The sequence below is a fragment of the Delphinus delphis genome, chromosome 11, assembly GCF_949987515.2.
Source record: "Delphinus delphis chromosome 11, mDelDel1.2, whole genome shotgun sequence".
NCBI classification, from domain to species: domain Eukaryota; kingdom Metazoa; phylum Chordata; class Mammalia; order Artiodactyla; family Delphinidae; genus Delphinus; species Delphinus delphis.
The window spans coordinates 3,602,840-3,621,832 of record NC_082693.1 but is presented as its reverse complement, the minus strand read 5'-3'; the positions used below and the strand labels follow the sequence as shown (position 1 = coordinate 3,621,832).

Here is an 18,993-nt window from a genome sequence, read left to right as displayed (position 1 = left end):
ACATGACTCGTAACTAGCACGGTTAGGGACCTTGTGGTTAGAATATAGGCTCAAGGAGCTGTATGGAGACAGGAAATCCAAGACAGACTGGGTCATGAGAGCGGAGGACAAGTTTCAAGGTGATAAAGTATCAAAGCTGCAGAAAGGATGGGGAGGAAGGCTGAGGATGGGATTTAGTGATTGAAGGTCATCAGTACCTTTCTGAGAGTCATTTCATTAGTCTGGTGGTAGCAGGAGGCAGCTGCAAGCAGTCAGGGCACACGGGGCGGGCCAGTGGTTCGGCCATGTGCTCACGGACCGGGGCAGGCCAGTGGTTCGGCCATGTGCTCACGGACCGGGGCGGGCCAGTGGTTCGGCATGTGCTCACAGACCGGGGCGGGCCAGTGGTTCGGCACGTGCTCACGGACTGAGGCAGAGCGGGCAGACTGGTCCTCCTATAGGTTTGGCGGAAAAATACAGAGATTGGGCTAGTGGCCCAGAGCAGGGGAGTCAAGCAGGGTCATGTTTCAGCCTGGGACATTAAGGAGGGTCTGTAGGCTGGTGGAAAGGAGTCAAAACCAGGGTAGAGGCTGGAAATGCAAGTAGGAGAGACTAGGGGATGAAGTAAACCTACAAAGGAGGCCAGAGAGGGTGAAATCATCAGCCCGGGAGAGAAAAGTTACGGTCAGATTAGGAAGGTTTTATGTTATTCAATAAATATTCATTGAAGGTCTACTATGTACTCTAAGCACTGGGGATAGAGCAGTGAGCATGGCAGGCAAAGCCTACCTTCATGCGGCTCACAGTCCAGTGGAGGACCCGATGCAACAGACTCAGGAATTTAAAATCTGCTTTTCTTCTCTCCTTGGGTGAAGCATGGACACTGGCTCGTAGAAGAAGTCTCCTCAGTTATCTCAGCCAGCCTGTGCCTCTAGGTGGGATGACACCATGCCAGGGGGTGGACCTTTCACCATTCTGGAAACACTTCAGGCAATGGGATTTCATACCTTCCCTCTATTGCCAGTAGCATCTCACAATCTGAAGAGAAGCTCTTGGGCCAGGGGTTTCCCCAGACCTATGAGCAGGCCAGGGAGGAAGGAGATGCGAATTCCTGTCTGGGGTCAGCTGCTCATGGCGCTTGGGGAGGGGTAAATGGGAGGTGGAACTGGCAAGAAGGAGGCAGGTGAGCAGTCAGCTCCCCTCCCTCTCTACTCTTCCCCTTGGAGGACTTTCCTGCCAAGGCCGATTCTGGGCCTCAGGAGCTACCATGCTCTCTTCCTTCTGGTGCGATTTCTGCAGAAGCAGGAGAATGCATCAGAGGCAGATATCTGTGTTTCTCTGGGGCCCCTGGGTACATGAGGTCATACCTGGATAAAAGCCCACAGGCAACTGTCCAGTTGGTATGGCAGGCAGCATTCTAAGAGGGCCCCAGAGACGCCTGATCCCGGTGGACATGCCTATATAATCCCCTCCCCTGGAGTGTGGGCGGGACTAGTGAATATGATGGGTGTCACTACTACGATTAAGTTACCAATCAGTTGACATTGAGTTAGTCAAAAGGGAGGTCATCCCAGGTGGCCTGAATGAATCAGGTGGACCCTTTAAAGGCAGTGAGGCCTCACACAGAGGCTCTCTTGTTGGCCTTGAAGGAGCAAACGACCACGCTGTGAAGGGGACCAGGTGGCAGAGAACAGCAGGCAGCTTCTGGTACTTGAGGCCTCAGTCTTAAATCTCCGGGAGCTGAAATCTGCCAACAGCAGTGAGCTTGAAAGAGGACCCCGACCCGCAGATGGGCCTGCAGTCCTAGCTGACACCTTGATTTCAGCCTGGTGAGAACCCAGCTGAGCTGTGCCCAGACTGCTGGCCTCCAGAACTGCGAGGAAATAAACCGTGTTGTTTTAAGCAGCTACCTTTGTGGTAATTTGTTCTGCAGCAGGAGATAACTAACACACTTGGCATGCTTTAGAAGAGCGCCTTGGATGTCCCTGCAACACCAGGGCCGTGAGTCCCAGGAGAGCTTCCTGCCTCCTGCTTAAGGCCTTGCACCTTGTGAACTGCAAGTGCTTCTGGGAGGAGTCCTATAGGAAGACTCAGTGGCCTTCTAAACCTTAAATAAATACGTTTTCCAAGTCTCTTCAGAGGGAAGCATTGGATGTGGGGAGAGAGGCAGCATAATGCCACTAGGCTTGGGGATGGGAAAGGGCATTGGATGGTGAGACAGGAAGAGCCCAGGACACACACTGAGGAGGTCCCGTTTACCTGGGCTTGTCCCTGGGCATTGGGATTGTATCTATGAGGTCTCCTGGGCTAGGAGGGTGTCTCTGCTGGTCCAGCTGTGGGGCACCCACAGGGAAGGGACAGAGGGGGCTGCCAGGGTAGTTGGGAAGTAGTCACTCCAGCTGCAGTCCCTGGGGGAGCGGGAAGCGCGGTGAAGTGTTCCTTGTATTGGGGGATGAAATTTGGCCTTTGTATCTGTACCCCTCCCCCCATGATCCTGGGGGAGGATGGAGGAGTGACGTTGTTCTTGCCTTGAGTATTAATTTCAGCCACCTGGCCCGATTCTTAGTTCAGGAAGGCTGCTCTGTGTAAGTGGAGTGTACGGCTGGGAATACATGGTTTCAGGGCCCAGGAATACGTTCTCACTTCCCAGTCTTCTCTAAGGACTCTGGAACCCACCACAGTGCTACCATTTTGTCCATCCCCTTCACACAGGCTTTGTCTGTTATTTAAGTGCAAAAATCTCTAGGAAGGAGCACTGCTAACTGTTACTGGTCATTCACACCTCGGGGGAATGTCTTTCTAGTCCTTTCCTGAGAGGTTTTTGATAAGAGAGAAAAAGTGAGAGCTTAGCAACCCAAGGAGGAGAAAAGACCACAGATGGGGGACAGAGCTGAGAGGAGGGGAGGAAGGGCCTTGAAGGCAGGCTGGCCAGTGCCAGAAGTTTTCCTGTGTTCACATCTGCCCAGATGAGGCAGGGCCGTCCCCACCCCGGGCCCTGCCAACCAGCCCCACCAAGCCCTGCCCTGGTTGTAACAGCTCCCATTGTTGGAAACAGAGGTGGCTGGAATTGTGGAGCAGGGTAGCCTGGAGGGACTCCCCTTATTGAAACATCCATCCACCATCCATCTGTCTTTTTATGAAATTCACATTTATTGAGCTCTACCCTGTGCCAGTCCTTGGGCTGGATGCTGGGAACACAGAGATGATCCAACCCAAGTCCCAACCCTTATGACGCTCCCAGGAACAGGAAACTACCCCAATGCATGACACGAATGCTGAGAAAGAAAGCAGGTGTACAGGAGTAGCAGCGATGTTTTTTAGCCTTTCTATTTAATTTTCAATTTTCTATTATTTAAAAATACACACAAGGGCTTCCCTGGTGGCGCAGTGGTTGAGGGTCCGCCTGCCGATGCAGGGGACATGGGTTCGTGCCCCGGTCCGGGAGGATCCCACATGCCGCGGAGCGGCTGGGCCCGTGGGCCATGGCCGCTGGGCCTGCGCGTCCGGAGCCTGTGCTCCGCGGCGGGAGAGGCCACGGCAGTGAGAGCCCCGCGTACAGCAAAAAAAAAAAAAAAACAAACAAAAAAAAACACACAAAAGTAGAAAGAGTAGTGTAATAAACTCCCATTTAACCACCACCCAGCCCTAACAAGTTTTATTAATAGTTTCATCTAGCCCTCCCACTTCTTTTGATGGAGTATTTTAATACAAATTCAGGATGTCATGCATTTCAGCCATGAACTCCACCGTATGCATCTCTGATACGAACATTTGGAAATAACCGCCCCCTACCATTCGCACCTCGTCCGTCCCCTGCCCCTGGCATCACCAATCCCGGAATCCAGTCCTACATCCCACATCTCTGGGAGCTTTGGCATCTCAGGCCATGGCGTGCTAGGGTTTTCAGACATGAGCCCCTCAGTGCCCCGAAGCTGTACCTTCCCGCGCCCCCGCCGAAGTTTAGCAGCTCAACCCCCTGCCCCAGTCGACAGCCGCCGCCACCGTCTTTCTCAAGGACTGTCACACCCCTTCCCTAACTGCGCTCGCGCCTCTTTGTCTTCCCTGCAGATTGAAATGCTAGAACACAAGTACGGGGGCCACCTGGTGTCCCGGCGCGCCGCTTGCACCATCCAAACCGCCTTCCGCCAGTACCAGCTCAGCAAGAACTTCGAAAAGATCCGCAACTCGCTCCTGGAGAGCCGCCTGCCGCGGCGCATCTCCCTGCGCAAGGCGCGCGCGCCCACGGCCGAGAGCCTGGCGGCCGAGAGGGCGCTCCTGGAGGGCTGCGGCCTCTCGGGGCTGCCGCTGGCGCGCTCGCCCTCCCTGCCGCCCACCATCGCGGGCACACTCACCGAACTGGAGGACTCCTTCACCGAGCAGGTGCAGTCCCTGGCCAAGTCCATCGACGACGCCCTCAGCACCTGGAGCCTCAAGACCGTGTGCTCCCTGCAGGAGAGCGGCGCTTACCAGGTCCACAGGGCCCTGCGCGCGGGCACGGGGCCGCCGGGCCTGGAGACCGAGGCGCGGGAGCCCGAGGGCGCCCACTCGGGGGACTGGGCCGAGCCCACCGAGCCCGCCGGCCCGCCCCAGGGCCACGGCAGCACCCTCATGATGGCCTTCCGGGACGTCACCGTGCAGATCGCCAGCCGGAACATCTCCGTCTCCTCCTCCACGGCTCTGTCCGTGGCCAACTGCCTGGGCGCGCCGACGGCCTCAGCCCCTGCAGAGTCCGCGGCGGGCAAGGCCGAGCAGGACGAGGCCGGCGGGCAGGAGGCCCTGGAGGCCCCCAGCGCCGGCCAGGAGGACGTGCCCGCCGAGGGCGCGAGCGCAGAGGCGGGAGCCAACGGGGCCCTGCGCGCCAGCCCGCCGGGAGCCGCGGTGCCGGCGGCGGAGGAGGAGGAAGACGGAGAGGAGGAGGCCGAGGAGGCGGGGAAAGGGGCGGAGGCCGAGGCCGGCGACAGCTCGGAGCAGCTGAGCAGCAGCAGCGCGTCCACCAAATCGGCAGCGTCGGCCTCGGCCTCCAAGGAGGCCCTGCAGGCCATGATCCTGAGCCTGCCGCGCTACCACTGCGAGAACCCGGCCAGCTGCAAGTCTCCCACGCTCTCCACCGACACCCTGCGCAAGCGGCTCTACCGCATCGGCCTCAACCTCTTCAACATGTAAGTTCCAGGAGGTGCGGGGCAGGGGCTGCACTTACGGGTGAGCAGCGGATCCGGGAATGGACCGAATCGTCCCAGGGTCCTCCCAGGCGGCCTCTGGGCCACGCCTGATCCTTGAGATAGTGTGGGAATACTCATTTTATTTTTATTTATTTATTTAGTTTTGCGGTACGCGGGCCTCTCACTGTTGTGGCCTCTCCCGTTGTGGAGCACAGGCTCCGGACGCGCAGGCTCAGCGGCCATGGCTCACGGGCCCAGCCGCTCCGCGGCATGTGGGATCTTCCCGGACCGGGGCACGAACCCGCGTCCCCTGCATCGGCAGGCGGACTCTCAAGCACTGCGCCACCAGGGAAGCCCCTCATTTTATTTTTAATTGATAAGAATTTACGTTAAAGATTAGGGTTAAAGCACCTCAGACCTACGCTTTAACCACTAGTACTGCTAGATGAAGCTAGGCTTTGAAAAGTGAGAAAATGTCAGAGGAAATAATAGTACAAGTAGTATAAGGCTTGGGCAGAAAGCATTCGGGTGGGACATGAAGTTAAGAAAACAGGGAGTATCAATCTCATGGGGTTGATGACACGGAGAGAAGAGGCAGTGACCAAAGGAGGGAAGGGTAGGGGGAGCAGAGACCTGGCGCAAGGAATGGGGGTGCGGGGGGCAGATAGGAGGGGAGCGTCAAGCAAGTAGAGGTGAAGCAGAAGAGAACAGGGGCGTGGGAGCGGAGAAATGAACAACCACCATAGCTCAGAGCCCCCAGCCAGAACTTCCTTGCAACCAAGAGGTATACAGCTGGTGGCAAGCAGAGGAAACACACCTGCCCGTCCTGTGGAGATTTCAAGTACATGAGGCACTCGTCTCCACCCTCCACTCACCCCTTCCTTCATAGCCCTGAGGCGGGAAACAGGGCATCCCTCCTGCCTAATCAATGAGGATTGAGCAGAAACCATTCACCTGTGTGTTCATTTACTCATTCAGAAGTTATGTTTGGAGTGCTTGGCACGGAAACCACAAAGATGAGGAAGACACATCCCCCGGTCTCAAGCAGCTTCTATTCTAGGGGAAATAGCTACCCTTCATAGCTCACCTGACATAAAACATTTGCAGATTTCCTAACAAGTTCTAGAGAGAGCATCATTATGCCATTTTACAGACCAGGAAACAGGCTCACACAGGTGAGCTGAGCCCTGTGAAACAGCTAGTAAGCGGCAGAGCTGGGTGAAGTCAGACCTGTGTGACTCCCATCGCTCCTTCGTGTACCTCAGGCTGCCACCCTGGTGAGCACAGCCCTACCCTCGCTTCTGCACACACACACGTACCTGGATCCCACAAGACAGTGGTTCTCAAATTATCTATAGTGAAGGACCAGTTTGGGTTTTTATCCAATATGTTGTGGGCTGACACTTCTGTAAAATACAATTAAAATGAGTTGCTAGAAAAACAGTCACATGCTTGGTTGTCCTGAAAATGTCAACGTGCTATAAAAGGGTCTAAAGGCTTAGCCTCTATTTCTGTACTTATCTTCTCCTGGACCGGTAAGCTTCAGCTCAGGGAGCAGCATGGATTTGCAGACCGAGCTGGGAGCACATGGGCCTTAAGACACAGCACTCACACCCACACCCACACACAGACTCAAGCCTGGGAAAGTCAACCCTGAAGAGCAGGGTCTTTCTTGTGTCTGCCACACACAGGGAAGAGGGGTGTGGTAGGAGATCCCACCTCCATTTCCCAGTCTCCTCTGCCCTCCCCGTTCGAGCGTGGGTCCTGAGTGTAGACAGCAGGATACAGGTGGGAGGAAGGGCTGGGGGACCTCAGGGTCAGATCCAGTGGGACTGAGGCAGGAAGACGGAAGGGACACCTCTCCACCTGCTCTGGAATCTACTTGGCCAGACCTCCCCAGTCCCGCACCATCTTCACTCCTGTGCAGGGAGGTTCAGGAGAACGTGGCCAGAGGGGCTTTTTAAGGGGAGCCCCTCTGCAGTGGAAGGAATGCTGACATTTCCTGGGAATTCTGCCCAAGGACCTCCAGGCACTTTTGTGGGTTCCCTAGGCAGGAAGAAAGGGAGGAAAGGCGTCATGGGGAGACTTACCTCACTCTCTACCCCTCCTCCCCTCCCCACCCCTCCTCCCCTCCCCACCCCACCCCCAGAAACCCGGACAAGGGCATCCAGTTCCTGATCTCTCGAGGCTTCATCCCCGACACGCCCATCGGAGTGGCCCATTTCCTGCTCCAGCGTAAGGGCCTGAGCCGCCAGATGATCGGAGAGTTCCTGGGCAACAGCAAGAAGCAGTTCAACCGCGACGTGCTCGAGTGAGTGCCCCGCTCGGGCTCCTCCCCGCCCTCCTGGCCCACCCTCCCGGATCTCCTGGGCGGCCTGGGACCTCAGCGGGGGAAGGCCACGGGGGGAGGACAGGACCTCTAAAGTCTGGGTGGATTCCCAGAAGTCCTGGCTCCAGTCCTGGTGGCTTCCTGATTGGTCCAGGAGCCAGCATCCCCATGGTCCTTAGCCAATCACCTGCCTCCCCTCCAGTCATTAGGCCGCTTACTGAGCCAAGGTGCTCCTCCGCGTAGGCATTGTAGGCGCTGTGGATGGGGACGCGGCTGGCGCTGGGGACGCGCGCGGCTGGGGCTGGCACAGAAATGGTCAAGGGAGACCAAAAGGCATGAGAGTGAACCTGAAAAAAGAAGGCCGTCAGCTCTGGGGCCATCTCCGCCTGGGGGACCGGCCCTTCAGCACCCTCTCCTGCCACCCGTCCAGCCCCCAGCCCCTGAGTGTCCGCTTTATATCGTGGGGGAAACATGAGGCAGAAAAAGAAGGGGTTAGACTGAGGGGTTTTAGAGCCAGAAAGTACTATGATTCCATAAAGGTAGACTGACCACCAAGGTTGAAGTCCAGGAGGTGGGGGATTTGGCGGTGAGGGGGCCGCTTTTGCTATAGCGCCCTGCTTCTTGGGTGTGGCGCTGTGGATAGGTAGGCGAGCCCCAGGGCAAGGGGAGCATTCCCTGGGGTGGAGGGGCAGGGCCTTGGAGCCCCCTCTCCTCTGGCAGAGAAGGGGCGAGGCTCCGTGAAGTCTGCTCTGGACCGTCTCTCCCCACGCCTCTCCCGATGCCCCTCCTCTCTTCTGCTGGGCCCCCGCCCCAAGCTCACTTCCTTCTCGAAGGTCACCATTCTGTAAGGAGCCCTCCCCACTTCTCTCCCCACCCCCATCTCCTTGGGTACAGTCTGCAGGAGTCCTGGGAGAACCTCGTCCTTTCGTACTTGCTCTTGAAGCAGCCAGGGCTACAGAGGGCTGGGGGCTCCTGCTTCAGGGCGTAGAAGCCCGGAGTCCCTGTCAGTGTCCCCTGGGTGGCACTCAGACACCTGGCTTCTCTTTATGGAGCCGCCCCGCTGCTGTGTCTGCTCTCCGGGCCTGCATTTCCGTGCCTGCAGGTGGGAGGGGCTGGGTTAGGAGGGGAGATCTGCTGTGCTCGGGAATCCCTGTCACATTCCTAAATTCATGATGGGATAGCTGTTACCTGAGTGCAGTCAGAAGAGAGGGGGCTTGGACCCATTCAAGGGACCGTGAAGTCCCTGATGGCCCTTAGTTGACAGAAGCCAGCTCCTGCCTCTGACTCTCGGTGGCTTTGGGCAATCAGCTCTTCCTCCCAGAGCTGGTGTTCTGAGTGCCTAAGCCCCTAAATGGACAGCATTTCTTTACCTTCCCCCTCTCCCTCTGGCTCCCCTTCCCCATCGCACCACCCCTGCTGTGTGGGTGCCCCGAGGGGATGCCTTGAGGAAATGGCAGAAGAGGAGAAAGATCAAGTGTTCTGTCTGCTTCCTTTCCTGTTTTCCTCTATCTGGTTCATCTGTCCGGCATGAACTTTTCATTTGCCTTTGTCCCCTTTCCACTGGCGAAGGAGTAGAGTTGCTGCGCCGGATGGCTTCATTCCTTCCTGCTGCCCCACATCCCCTGGGTGACCCGGCTTTGCCCGTCTGCTCTGGGGCAGGGGTGACTGCTTCACTCCCAGGCCCTGACTGCCTCGTCTGTTCTCTTCTGCCTTTCCAGACCCCATGTGGCCTGGCCCCGGAATCCTGACCTGCTAGGCCCCTGTTGATCTGTAGCTCTGGGAACACACGGTGTTTCTGCAGCCCGGGGTGTGCTGAGCAACACAATGGAGACTAATTTCCACATCCTGCCTGGGCGATCGTGTGGGCTGGAGATGCAGACCGGCCGCTGCCGCCTGTGCCGAGAGGGGAGGTGGGCTGGGATCTAGGGCTCGCGGCTGAGCGGGCTCAGGCTTGGATGAGAAGGCAGTGTGCGGGCAGGAGAGTGGCTGGACCCGAGAGTCCGGCTCTGGCCCCTGCTCTGCTCCTGACACGCTCTGGAGCGCTTGCAAGTCACTTCTCCAGGCTTCCTCATCTGCAAAGAGAGAGGGTTGAGCTGTGTGATCTCAGAGGTCCCTCCAGCGCCAGTGAACGTATCGTCTTTCCTAATCCTTAGTGCGTTTGTGGCACCCTGGCGTCATGCAAAATCATTTGCCCTGAACAAGCTCTGTCATCCTGCCAGAGCTGCCCAGAGCAGCCCTCAGGCTCCAGGACGGGGCTGGGGTGCCAGCGTTCACGGGGGAACGAGATGGCCATTCACCACTCATTCAGCAAATATTGAGTGCCTACTGTATGCTGGGAATAGGGCTGCACTGGGCATCCCACCTGTGTACGTGTCGGGGCGGGGTGCGCGGGGAGAGGAACAGGCCTGGCTCGTGGCCTCAGGGAAATTATAGACCCAGGTCTCAACGGGGAGAGATGCGAGGAGGAACGTGGAAAGAGAGTGAGGGGCCCTCGAGCCTCCAGTGGGCACTGTGGGCTTAGGGGGCGTCGAGTACAGAGCTGAGCCCCAATTCTGCCACAGTGAACGCCTCAGTCCCTCGTGCTGTGTTCTGCAGCCGTGCAGGCCCTGGGCTCTGAGGCCCCAGCAGACGGCCTGCACGTGGCAGCTCCACGGAAAGGAGCCCTCCTCCCCCAGGTCTGCAGCGCGCCGACGGCCTGGTCTGTCTGCCGCGAGGTACCTGGAGAGGATGAAGAAGCAGGAAGAGACAGGCACTGGCAGGGCAGCAAGACGCTGGGGTTTTTGGTATCTCCCTGCCACTCAAGCCAGCTCTCTCGGAACCTTTCAGGATCCACTGCCTCTTCCTAACTCCCACCAGAGAAAACACACAGTGACAGTCACCCAGTGCCGTGTGTCCAGGCCGGGAAGGCTTCACTGGGATTCTACACGCGCCCCCGCCGGTGACATTCAGCCTGTCGTATCCATTCTGTACAAAGCTGTTTGCTGAATAAAAGACATAAATCACCCGTCCCCTTGGAGACTGAGACAGCCCAAGCCACCGCTCTCTCCATGATGCAGCCAGATGGGAAGGGGAGAGGCTGAAAGTCTCTGGGAGGGGAAGGGATGGGGCCCTCCCCCAACTCCTGGGCCTGGGGGGACAGGAAGAGAGGAGGAGCTGGGCCAAGCAGAATCTGTCCCAGCCACTGATTCACCTCTGAGCATCACAGATGCGGTGATGACATTTGCCTCCGGGGTCAGGCCCTCGGTGCTCTGGGAAGCTGACCCTCCATCCCTTTGTGTCCTGGTTCCATGGATGCCCCATTCCAAGAAAGAATGTATCCAACGAGGCTTTATCAAATAATAATATGAGGCATTCTGAGCTCAAAGGGCCACGTCCATTCCAGTGTTGACCTGGGAAGGTGTTGTGTTTTGGTCGTTGGCGTTTGTTTTTTGTTTGTTTGTTTTAGGAGAAACCAGCCTCAATTTCCTCATTTGTCAAATGGGGATAATAGACCCAGTCATAGGAATTAACTTTTTTTAAGTGCATATAAAGTGCTTAACTCAGTGCCTGAGGCTTGGTACATTCTTTTAAAATGTCAGCTATTTCTATTATTATTTCTCCCACTTAAAAGCACAAGGCATTAGACCCCTCCCGCCTCCCCTTCCCCTCGGCTCCCTCCCCCAACACAGGGAAACCTCCCACTCCTCAGGGCTGGTCTGAGACAGAGTTCCGGGGAAGGGAGGGGACCACCTAGAGCTTGGAGGAAGTCCTCCCCTGGTGCTGAGGGGGAAGGGCAGTGGGAGACAAAGGGCAGCGGAGATCAGGATTCTCTGGGGCTGCAAGCGTCTCGCTCTCAGTTTTCACGTGGCTGGGAAATTTGCCTCTGCTCTATTTCCTTTCTGAAATGCGCGCTTCAGCAGGTTTGAAGGCCAGCGGATGGGGAAACGTTGTGTGCTGGCTGTGAGCAGTCTCTTTCCCGGCCCGGGTGATCTTCACACCCGCGCGGAGGGCATCTGTCGTTTCCAAGGAAACGCAGGAAGGGCAGCTTTGGGGTTGAGTAGCCAGAAGAAAGTTTCCCGGGCGTTCCTTCTCTCACTGTGTCTGCCCCGTTCTTTGTTAGATATTAGAGTCTGACGTTGTAGTCGGATTTCATCATTTCATTTCCATGGAAATGTTCTGGCCAGAGTGCAGCAGATTGGCTCTTCTTAGGGGACATTGAGAAATGAAGACAGATTGTCTGTCAAACTCCGCAGGCTGGAAGGCTCTGGCCTCTCCTCGCTAGGAAGGAATGGTTTGAGCAGGTCCTGCGTGTCGTCTGTGTGTAGCCTCGGAAGGGTTGCCTTGCTCCTGAGGAGATCCATGGGGCAGGGGAGAGCGGGCTGGGGCCCAGGCCCACTCTGACGGGTCTGACGGGTCTGGAGAGAGGCTGAGGCAGGCAGGGATAGAAGACTTTGGGGGCTATTTCCACTGTTCTGAAAACTTGATGCTGCCCCCCACTCAGAGGAATGGAAGGAGGGGGTCTCTTCTAACTGTGGTGTCTTTGGGTTTTATGACCTTGACCCCTCACCTCTCCAGTGCCCTTTCCCCTAGCCCCACCACCGCGCACGCGCACACACACAGAGATGAGAGATTCTACGTAACAGGAGAGAGTCATTGGCGTTTAAAAGAATCATTTGCTCCTGTATGCGGAGATCTTGGAACCCCAGAGTGGGGTGAAAAACTCCAGAGTTGAGACTCTCTTGGCTTCGTCACAGCTGCATAGAAATTGGACTTTTACACAAAAATGAACGTACCCACCACCCATTCCCCTCCTGAGTACCCAGGGCCCAGCTCTGGAGAGGTCTCTCTGGATCCTGCGTGATGTTCAGGTGTGGCTGAAACTGGCCGCTCTTTGCAGTGGGACTTCCTGGGAGTCACTCCCCGCGGGTTTCTCAGGAGGGCCATCTGTGAGCGAGCAGGCAGCTCACACACATCAGCGTGTATCGTGTGCCAGCAGGAACGGTTCTAAGAGCCTTACGTGCAAAGCCGCATACCATCTTGCCAGCAGCGCTGTGAGGCCAGTGCTGGGAGTCTGCGCCAAATAAAGGAAACAGAGGAACAGAGAGGGTGGGGCGCTTGCCACAGTCCAGGGCTGAGCAGCGGCTGAGACCTGAAGCCTGGCAGAGAGGTCCATAACCTGAGCCCTAAACGCCACACCATCCTACCTTGTGCGTCATCCCGACAGATGTGTGGTCTGAATGCCTTTACGGTGCTTGTCAGAGCCCAGCTGTGAATCGTGGTGCTGAGAAATGCTCTAGACGGTCAGCTAGTCCAGCTCTCTCATTCTACCCGGCCAGGGACTGAGGCCCAGAGAGAAGAAATGGCTAGTGCCCAGGCCAGGGGCAGGGTAACTGAACTGAACCAGATGCTATCCCATCCCTGACTCACCTTTATTTGCTGGGCCCCAACCCTCTCATCTGGGAAGAAAACAGAGCTGAGAAACTGATCCACAGATCTGCATTGATCTGAGCTACCTCAGTTTCCTCTCTCTGATAGATGTATGTTTTAAACAGTTGACGGGTCTGATGATGCAATTTCAGGCGAGTTCACTGGCGATGAAGGAAAGAGTCTTCACACCTGCGCTAGAGGGAAGTACAGATCTACCTACTCACGGGGCACGTCAGCTCTGATTCGGTCCCTAATGAGAACACTCGTTTCTTTTCTTCTTAATATATATTTTTTAATTGAAGTATGGTTGATTTACAGTATTGTGCCGATCTCTGCGGTACAGCACAGTGACTCAGTTATACACATGTAGACTTTCTTTTTTTAATATTCTTTTCCATTATGGTTTGTTGCAGGATATTGAGTATAGTTCCCTGTGCAAGGTGCAGTAGGACCTTGTTTATCCATTTTCAATGTAATAATTTGCATCTACCAACCTCAAACTCCGAAACCATCCCTCTCCCTCCCCCGCCTCCCCCGCCTTGGCAACCACAAGTCTGGAGAACCTCATTTCTTTCTTTCTTTTTTTTTTTTTTTTGCGGTATGCGGGCCTCTCACCGTTGTGGCCTCTCCCGTTGCGGAGCACAGGCTCCGGACGTGCAGGCTCAGTGGCCATAGCTCACGGGCCCAGCCGCTCCACGGCATGTGGGATCCTCCCGGACCGGGGCACGAACCCCTGTCCCCTGCATCGGCAGGCGGACTCCCAACCACTGCGCCACCAGGGAAGCCCTGGAGAACCTCATTTCTTAAGCTCTGTTATAAACTGGGAGCTTTACATACATTGTCTCTTCTAAAACCCATACCACCCCATCCCACCCGCCCACTGGACGTTTTAGGTGTTAGCTCCATTCTAGAGATGGGGAAAATGAGGCACAGTGAGGCTGAGTGACTTGAACTGAAGACCTATATGGTGGAGACAAGATTCAAACCCAAGGGTGCCTGACACCAAAGGCCTGACTTCTTCCCGTCCTACCCCTGTCACTGGCACAGAGCGTGGGTCTCAAAGCCTGGTCCCCCGAACAGAAGCAGCGCCCAGGAGCTCGTTAGCAACGTCGATCCTCAGACTCCAGCCCAGACGCTTGGATTCAGAAACCCTGGGGTGGTGCCTAGCTCCGTGCAGTTGATCAGCCAGCTGGGTGGTTCTGGTGCGCCCTCAGGTTTGAGAACCACGGGCGAACCGGGGGCTGCCGGGCCCAGCAAAAGGGTAGTAGCCTCCGCGTCCACACGGACTCCCGATGTGTGGGGGCGGTTTCAAGGTGCACCAGCCGCCATCCCTTCTGAGGACTTCAAACAAGATTTTCTTTGTCCCCGTGTTGTCACCAGGGACTCTGGCAGGTCCTCCTGCTCTAGTTTCTTGGCCACGTTGCACTCTTCCAGAAAGCCTCGACCTTCGTCTGGCTCGTTATGAGTTCCGACTGACAAAAATAACTCCCTGGCGGGTGGGGACATTTTTAATTGAATCGGATGAGACAAGAACGGCAGAAGTAACACCCGGGTTCCTCCAGCTCGTGGCGGTGGGCAGCTTCGTTTTCCATCCTAATCCTGAAAGCTGGCCCCGGCTCCGCCTGGAGCAGAGACCCACATGGGCACCGCACACACCTCTTCCCGGCCTTGGCCTGTACCTCACCTTCCAGGTCTTTGCTGTCTCTTCCAGACAATTAAAAATCCCTGCTGCTATCACTACCTATTTTCAGCTCCCAACCAGTTCCTTTGTCTGCCAGACACTGTCTTGCTATCGTTAAAAAAGAAAATAGTGGAGATGGCGAAATTCATTTTGATCACAGTTGTGTGCGCCGCTTCATCTCCCTGCAACACAGACTGACGCCACACGCGGATGTGTTAACGAGCAACTTCCTGCAAGGTTGTACCTGTTTATAGAGATGCAGGGAACAGCTGTGCTTACGCTTCCCCAGCCCTTGGGAGGGACTTGCCACAGAAACCCACAGAAAGGAGAAGCCCCCCACCCCAGCAAGAGCACCTCCGCAATCACCCCCAGTCAGCGGCCCCTCCGAGGCAGGTCCAGACAGCACGTCAGGAGCTGCCTCTCAGGGCCAGGTCGCCGGGTTCTCAGCACTCACTGGCCCGCGTCGTTGGCTGAAGGAAATGGGAAGCACGTGCACTCCAGGCCGCCTCGCTGCCCGTGGTCTGGAATCCACGGGGCCCTTCCCTCGGCAGCCGTGTCCAGGGGTCAGGTCCAGCCGATCAGGGCCACCAGGCAGAGCTTCCAAAGGCGCCGGCCGCAGGGCTCCTTCCCCAGCTGACCGTGTGCTCACAGCCCCGTTCATTCTTGAGTTTGGTCTGTCACTCACTCATTCATCCACCCCAGGAATGTTTACTGAGTTTATACATACGCCAGGGATGCAGAGACCGACTCCAGGCGTCGGGGAGCGCGTGGCACGGTGGGAGGACAGGCAGATGCTTGGGTGACACGGGAGACACAGCAGAGGCACCGCGGAGGTCCAGGAAGATTCCAGAGAGATGGAAGGCAGACCTGGAGGTTGGGGGTGGGCGGCAGGAAGGAAGAGCAGTGTGTGCAAACCTGGGGCCGCGGGAGAGCCAGGCTGCAGGGCTGGAGTGAGAACGCGGAAGGGGCAGGAGAGTCCGGGAGCAGCCAGGGCCGTGCTTTGCTGGGGAGCTCAGGCTTCATATGAGGGGTGTGGGAAACCTCGAAAAAGTATAAGCAGAGGAGTGAGTGACGGGGCCAAATGGCCGTCCTAGAAGTGTTGTTCCGGAAGATGGTTTGGAGGCAGGGAGGCTGGTTCGGAGGCTATTGAAGGACCGGTTGTGGCCAGATGATGAGGCCCTTACCCTCAGCAGAGGCTGCAGGGAGGGTAGAGGCGGGTGGAGCCCAGAGGCAGCGAGAGGCAGCAGGGCCTGGTGACTGGGGTGGGCGGAGAACAGAAGTGGCCGGTCACAGCAAACAGCCTCCTGGGCTGCTGAGGATTCGGAACACTAGATCTTTGTGTGTGAATATGTCTTTGCTGCAGGCCCGCCGGAGTAATCCGTACAGATTATACCAAATAAACACGTATATATTTTTAGCTTTGAGGGGAGAGCGATGCTGGGTGTGGTGACATTTCATCTGAAGAATTCCTCAAACGAGACATTATCAAATATTTACTCAGAGCAAGTTAAAATATTAAATACTTGGTAAAACATAAAATATGTCCACCCTGACTTTCCTGCGAGAGATGCCAGCACAACCTGTGGCCTTGTGAAGATTGCCCCAGGACTGACCTTTGCACTCAGCAGCCCTCATCCACGCTTAGGAGCACCATTACTTAAGGGGGTCTCTTATGAACACTGTAGATTAACAACAACAACAACAAAAATTAACTAGTTAGTGACTAATGGTAAAATAATAAGGGTGAACTCACGGCTACACTTAAGAGTTGTAGTGCGCGGTGGCATTCAGAGCCATAGGAATGGGTGAGGCCCCTAGGAAGAGGTTGTAAAGTGGGGGAAGGGACCTGGTGGGCAGCCCTGAGTTAGAGGCCAGGGGAAGGAGGGCCTGCGATGGAGGAGGGGTGCCTCCGGAGAGGAGAGAGTCAACCTAGGGGAGGGCAATGGGATGGAAACAAGAGAGAGGAGTGTTCCAAGGGAGTCTTTAACTGCGTTGACTCTGCCAGGAGGCCAGTGTGATGAGGACAGACGTTGGCGCCACAGGACTTGGCAACATGGCGGCCATTGGTGGCCTTGACAAGAGTTTTAATGGAATGCTGGGGTAGATGCTTGGCTGGAGCGGGTTGAAAAGTGAATGGGATTGAGCAAGTGGAAATAGCATGAGTAGGGATGACTTCTAGAAGTTTGGCTCCAAAGAGGAGTAGAGGGACGTCCCCAGTGGTGCAGTGGCTGAGAATCCACCTGCCAATGCAGGGGACACAGGTTCAAGCCCTGGTCCAGGAAGATCCCACATGCTGCGGAGCAACTAATCCCGTGCGCCACAACTACTGAGGCTGCGCTCTAGAGCCCGCGAGCCACAACTACTGAGCCCGCGTGCCACAACTACTGAAGTCCACGCACCTAGAGCCTGTGCTCTGTAACAAGAGAAGCCACTGCAATGAGAAGCCCGTGCACCGCAACAAAGAGTAGCCCCCGCTCGCTGCAACTAGAGAAAGCCCGTGCGCAGAAACGAAGACCCAACACAGCCAAAAATAAATAAATAAATAAATAAATAAATATTTAAAAAAAGAGGCGTAGAGAAAAGAATTAGTGACTACAGAGCAAAGAAGGGTTGAGGCTGGGTTTTAATTTGTAAAATAGAAAAGGCAAGACTTTGGGTGCTAATGACGATGATTGGGTAGATACTAAACTGATATGAAAGAACATCTCCAACTTCATGTGTCCAAAACTGAAGTCTCGATCTCTCCAGCATGTATGTCCACCCATCTCAAAAACTAGTACCACCAGGCCCCCAGGTGTTCATGCCCGAGCTCTGAGACTCACCGCCGACTCCTTTTCCCTACCGCCCACATTCCTTCCATCACCTTGTCCCATCAGTTCTCCCTCCAGGATGTCTCTCAGATTCTGAGCTGGCCTGGTCCGTTCAGGTCTGTTCAGGTCCATTCAATTTGTTCCAGCTTAGCCAGGGCTCGTCGTCTCTAGCCTGAACCTCTGTAGGTGCATCCTGATGGCCCCCTGCTTCTCTCTTGCTCCTGCCCTTCCTTTTTCATTCATTCTCGCCCAACACCAGAGAAATCATCTTAAAACAAACTGGATCTTATCATGTCTCCCCCACCCCTCCCCCTCCCTTAATCAGATCCTACTCATCTTTTAGGTCTCTGCTCAAATGTCACATCCCCAAAGAGGCATTTCTGGACACACCAATAAAAAGTACATCTCCTTTGTCCCCTCTCAAAACCCTGTCCTTTCCCTGCACAGAACTTGTCACGATTATAATGAAATAATTATTATTATTAATTTATTTTTTAATAAGATTTTTTTTTTTTAGACGTTGGTAGGAGTTTATTAATTAATTTATTTTTGCTGTGTTGGGTCTTTGTTTCTGTGCGAGGGCTTCCTCTAGTTGTGGCAAGTGGGGGCCGCTCTTCATCGCGGTGCACGGGCCTCTTACTATCGCGGCCTCTCGTTGCGGAGCACAGGCTCCAGACGCGCAGGCTCAGCGTCCATGACTGACGGGCCTAGTTGCTCCGCGGCATGTGGGATCTTCCCAGACCAGGGCTCGAACCCGTGTCCCCTGCATTAGCAGGCAGATTCTCAACCACTGCGCCACCAGGGAAGCCCAAAATAATTATTTTTGACTCTGCGCTTAATGCCTGTCTCTCTCACTGGGACAGGATCTGTGTTTGTGTTGCTTGCCACTTATTCCAGGTCCCTAGCACAGTGCTGCATATGCAGAGGTGCTCAATGCATGCGGGGGGGTGGGTGGGGGGTGGGGGAGGGAGGGGGAGGGCAAGTTAGCTACTGGGGGTCAGAGAAAGCCCCAGGAGGCAGAAGGTAGGGGGTCAGGGGTTTGGTCCGCTGCTGTGGGCTCCGTGTACCAGGCCAGCTCAGAAACTGCAGGGTGGCCACATGGCCTCATGTGACTGCTGACAGTGGAGTGGCCTTCACCCGTGACTCTGTGATGTGTCCAACTGCCCCTCCTTGGGCCCTCACAGGTCCCACCAGGCATCTGGGTGAGAGCAGCCCCCAGCGAGAGATGCATTAGCAACAGCCCCCGGGAGGGAACATGCCAGGAGTGCGATGTGTGCAGTGCCCCCTGCAAGCTCAGCTCTCTCGTGAGCTTTGGTTTCCTCATATAGTAAAAAATAACAGGATGATGCTTAATATCCCACCGGACTGAGGAGATGAAGTCATTGCCCACTTAGTGAAGCACTGAAAAAAATACTCAGTGAAGGAGGTGCAGAGGGAGCTGCCCACTGGCGTAGATTGGGGAGGGTCTCCCTAGCAGAGGGAACACCAAGCAAGCCCCTTTGCAGTCTCAGTTTTACCTTCTGTAAAATAGGGAGATTATACACCAGAAACGACCACCCAGAAACGTATGATTTTTTTCACCTTAAAGGTGATCAGAGAGGAGAGGGCTGTTGGCTGTGCTGGTGGAGG

At 55.7% G+C, this 18,993-nt stretch overlaps 1 protein-coding gene across 6 annotated transcripts in view; it reads left to right on the top strand.

The window, feature by feature from the left end:
* IQSEC3 (IQ motif and Sec7 domain ArfGEF 3) overlaps positions 1–18,993 on the top strand; it is a 100,923-nt gene that overhangs the window by 57,540 nt on the left and 24,390 nt on the right. For all 6 annotated transcript variants that reach the window (XM_060024106.2, XM_060024105.2, XM_060024110.2 and 3 more), the window contains exons 4-5: positions 4,048–5,138; positions 7,288–7,449. In XM_060024106.2, coding sequence (XP_059880089.1) covers positions 4,048–5,138; positions 7,288–7,449 — 1,253 coding nt within the window. The remainder of the gene's footprint in view (positions 1–4,047; positions 5,139–7,287; positions 7,450–18,993) is intronic.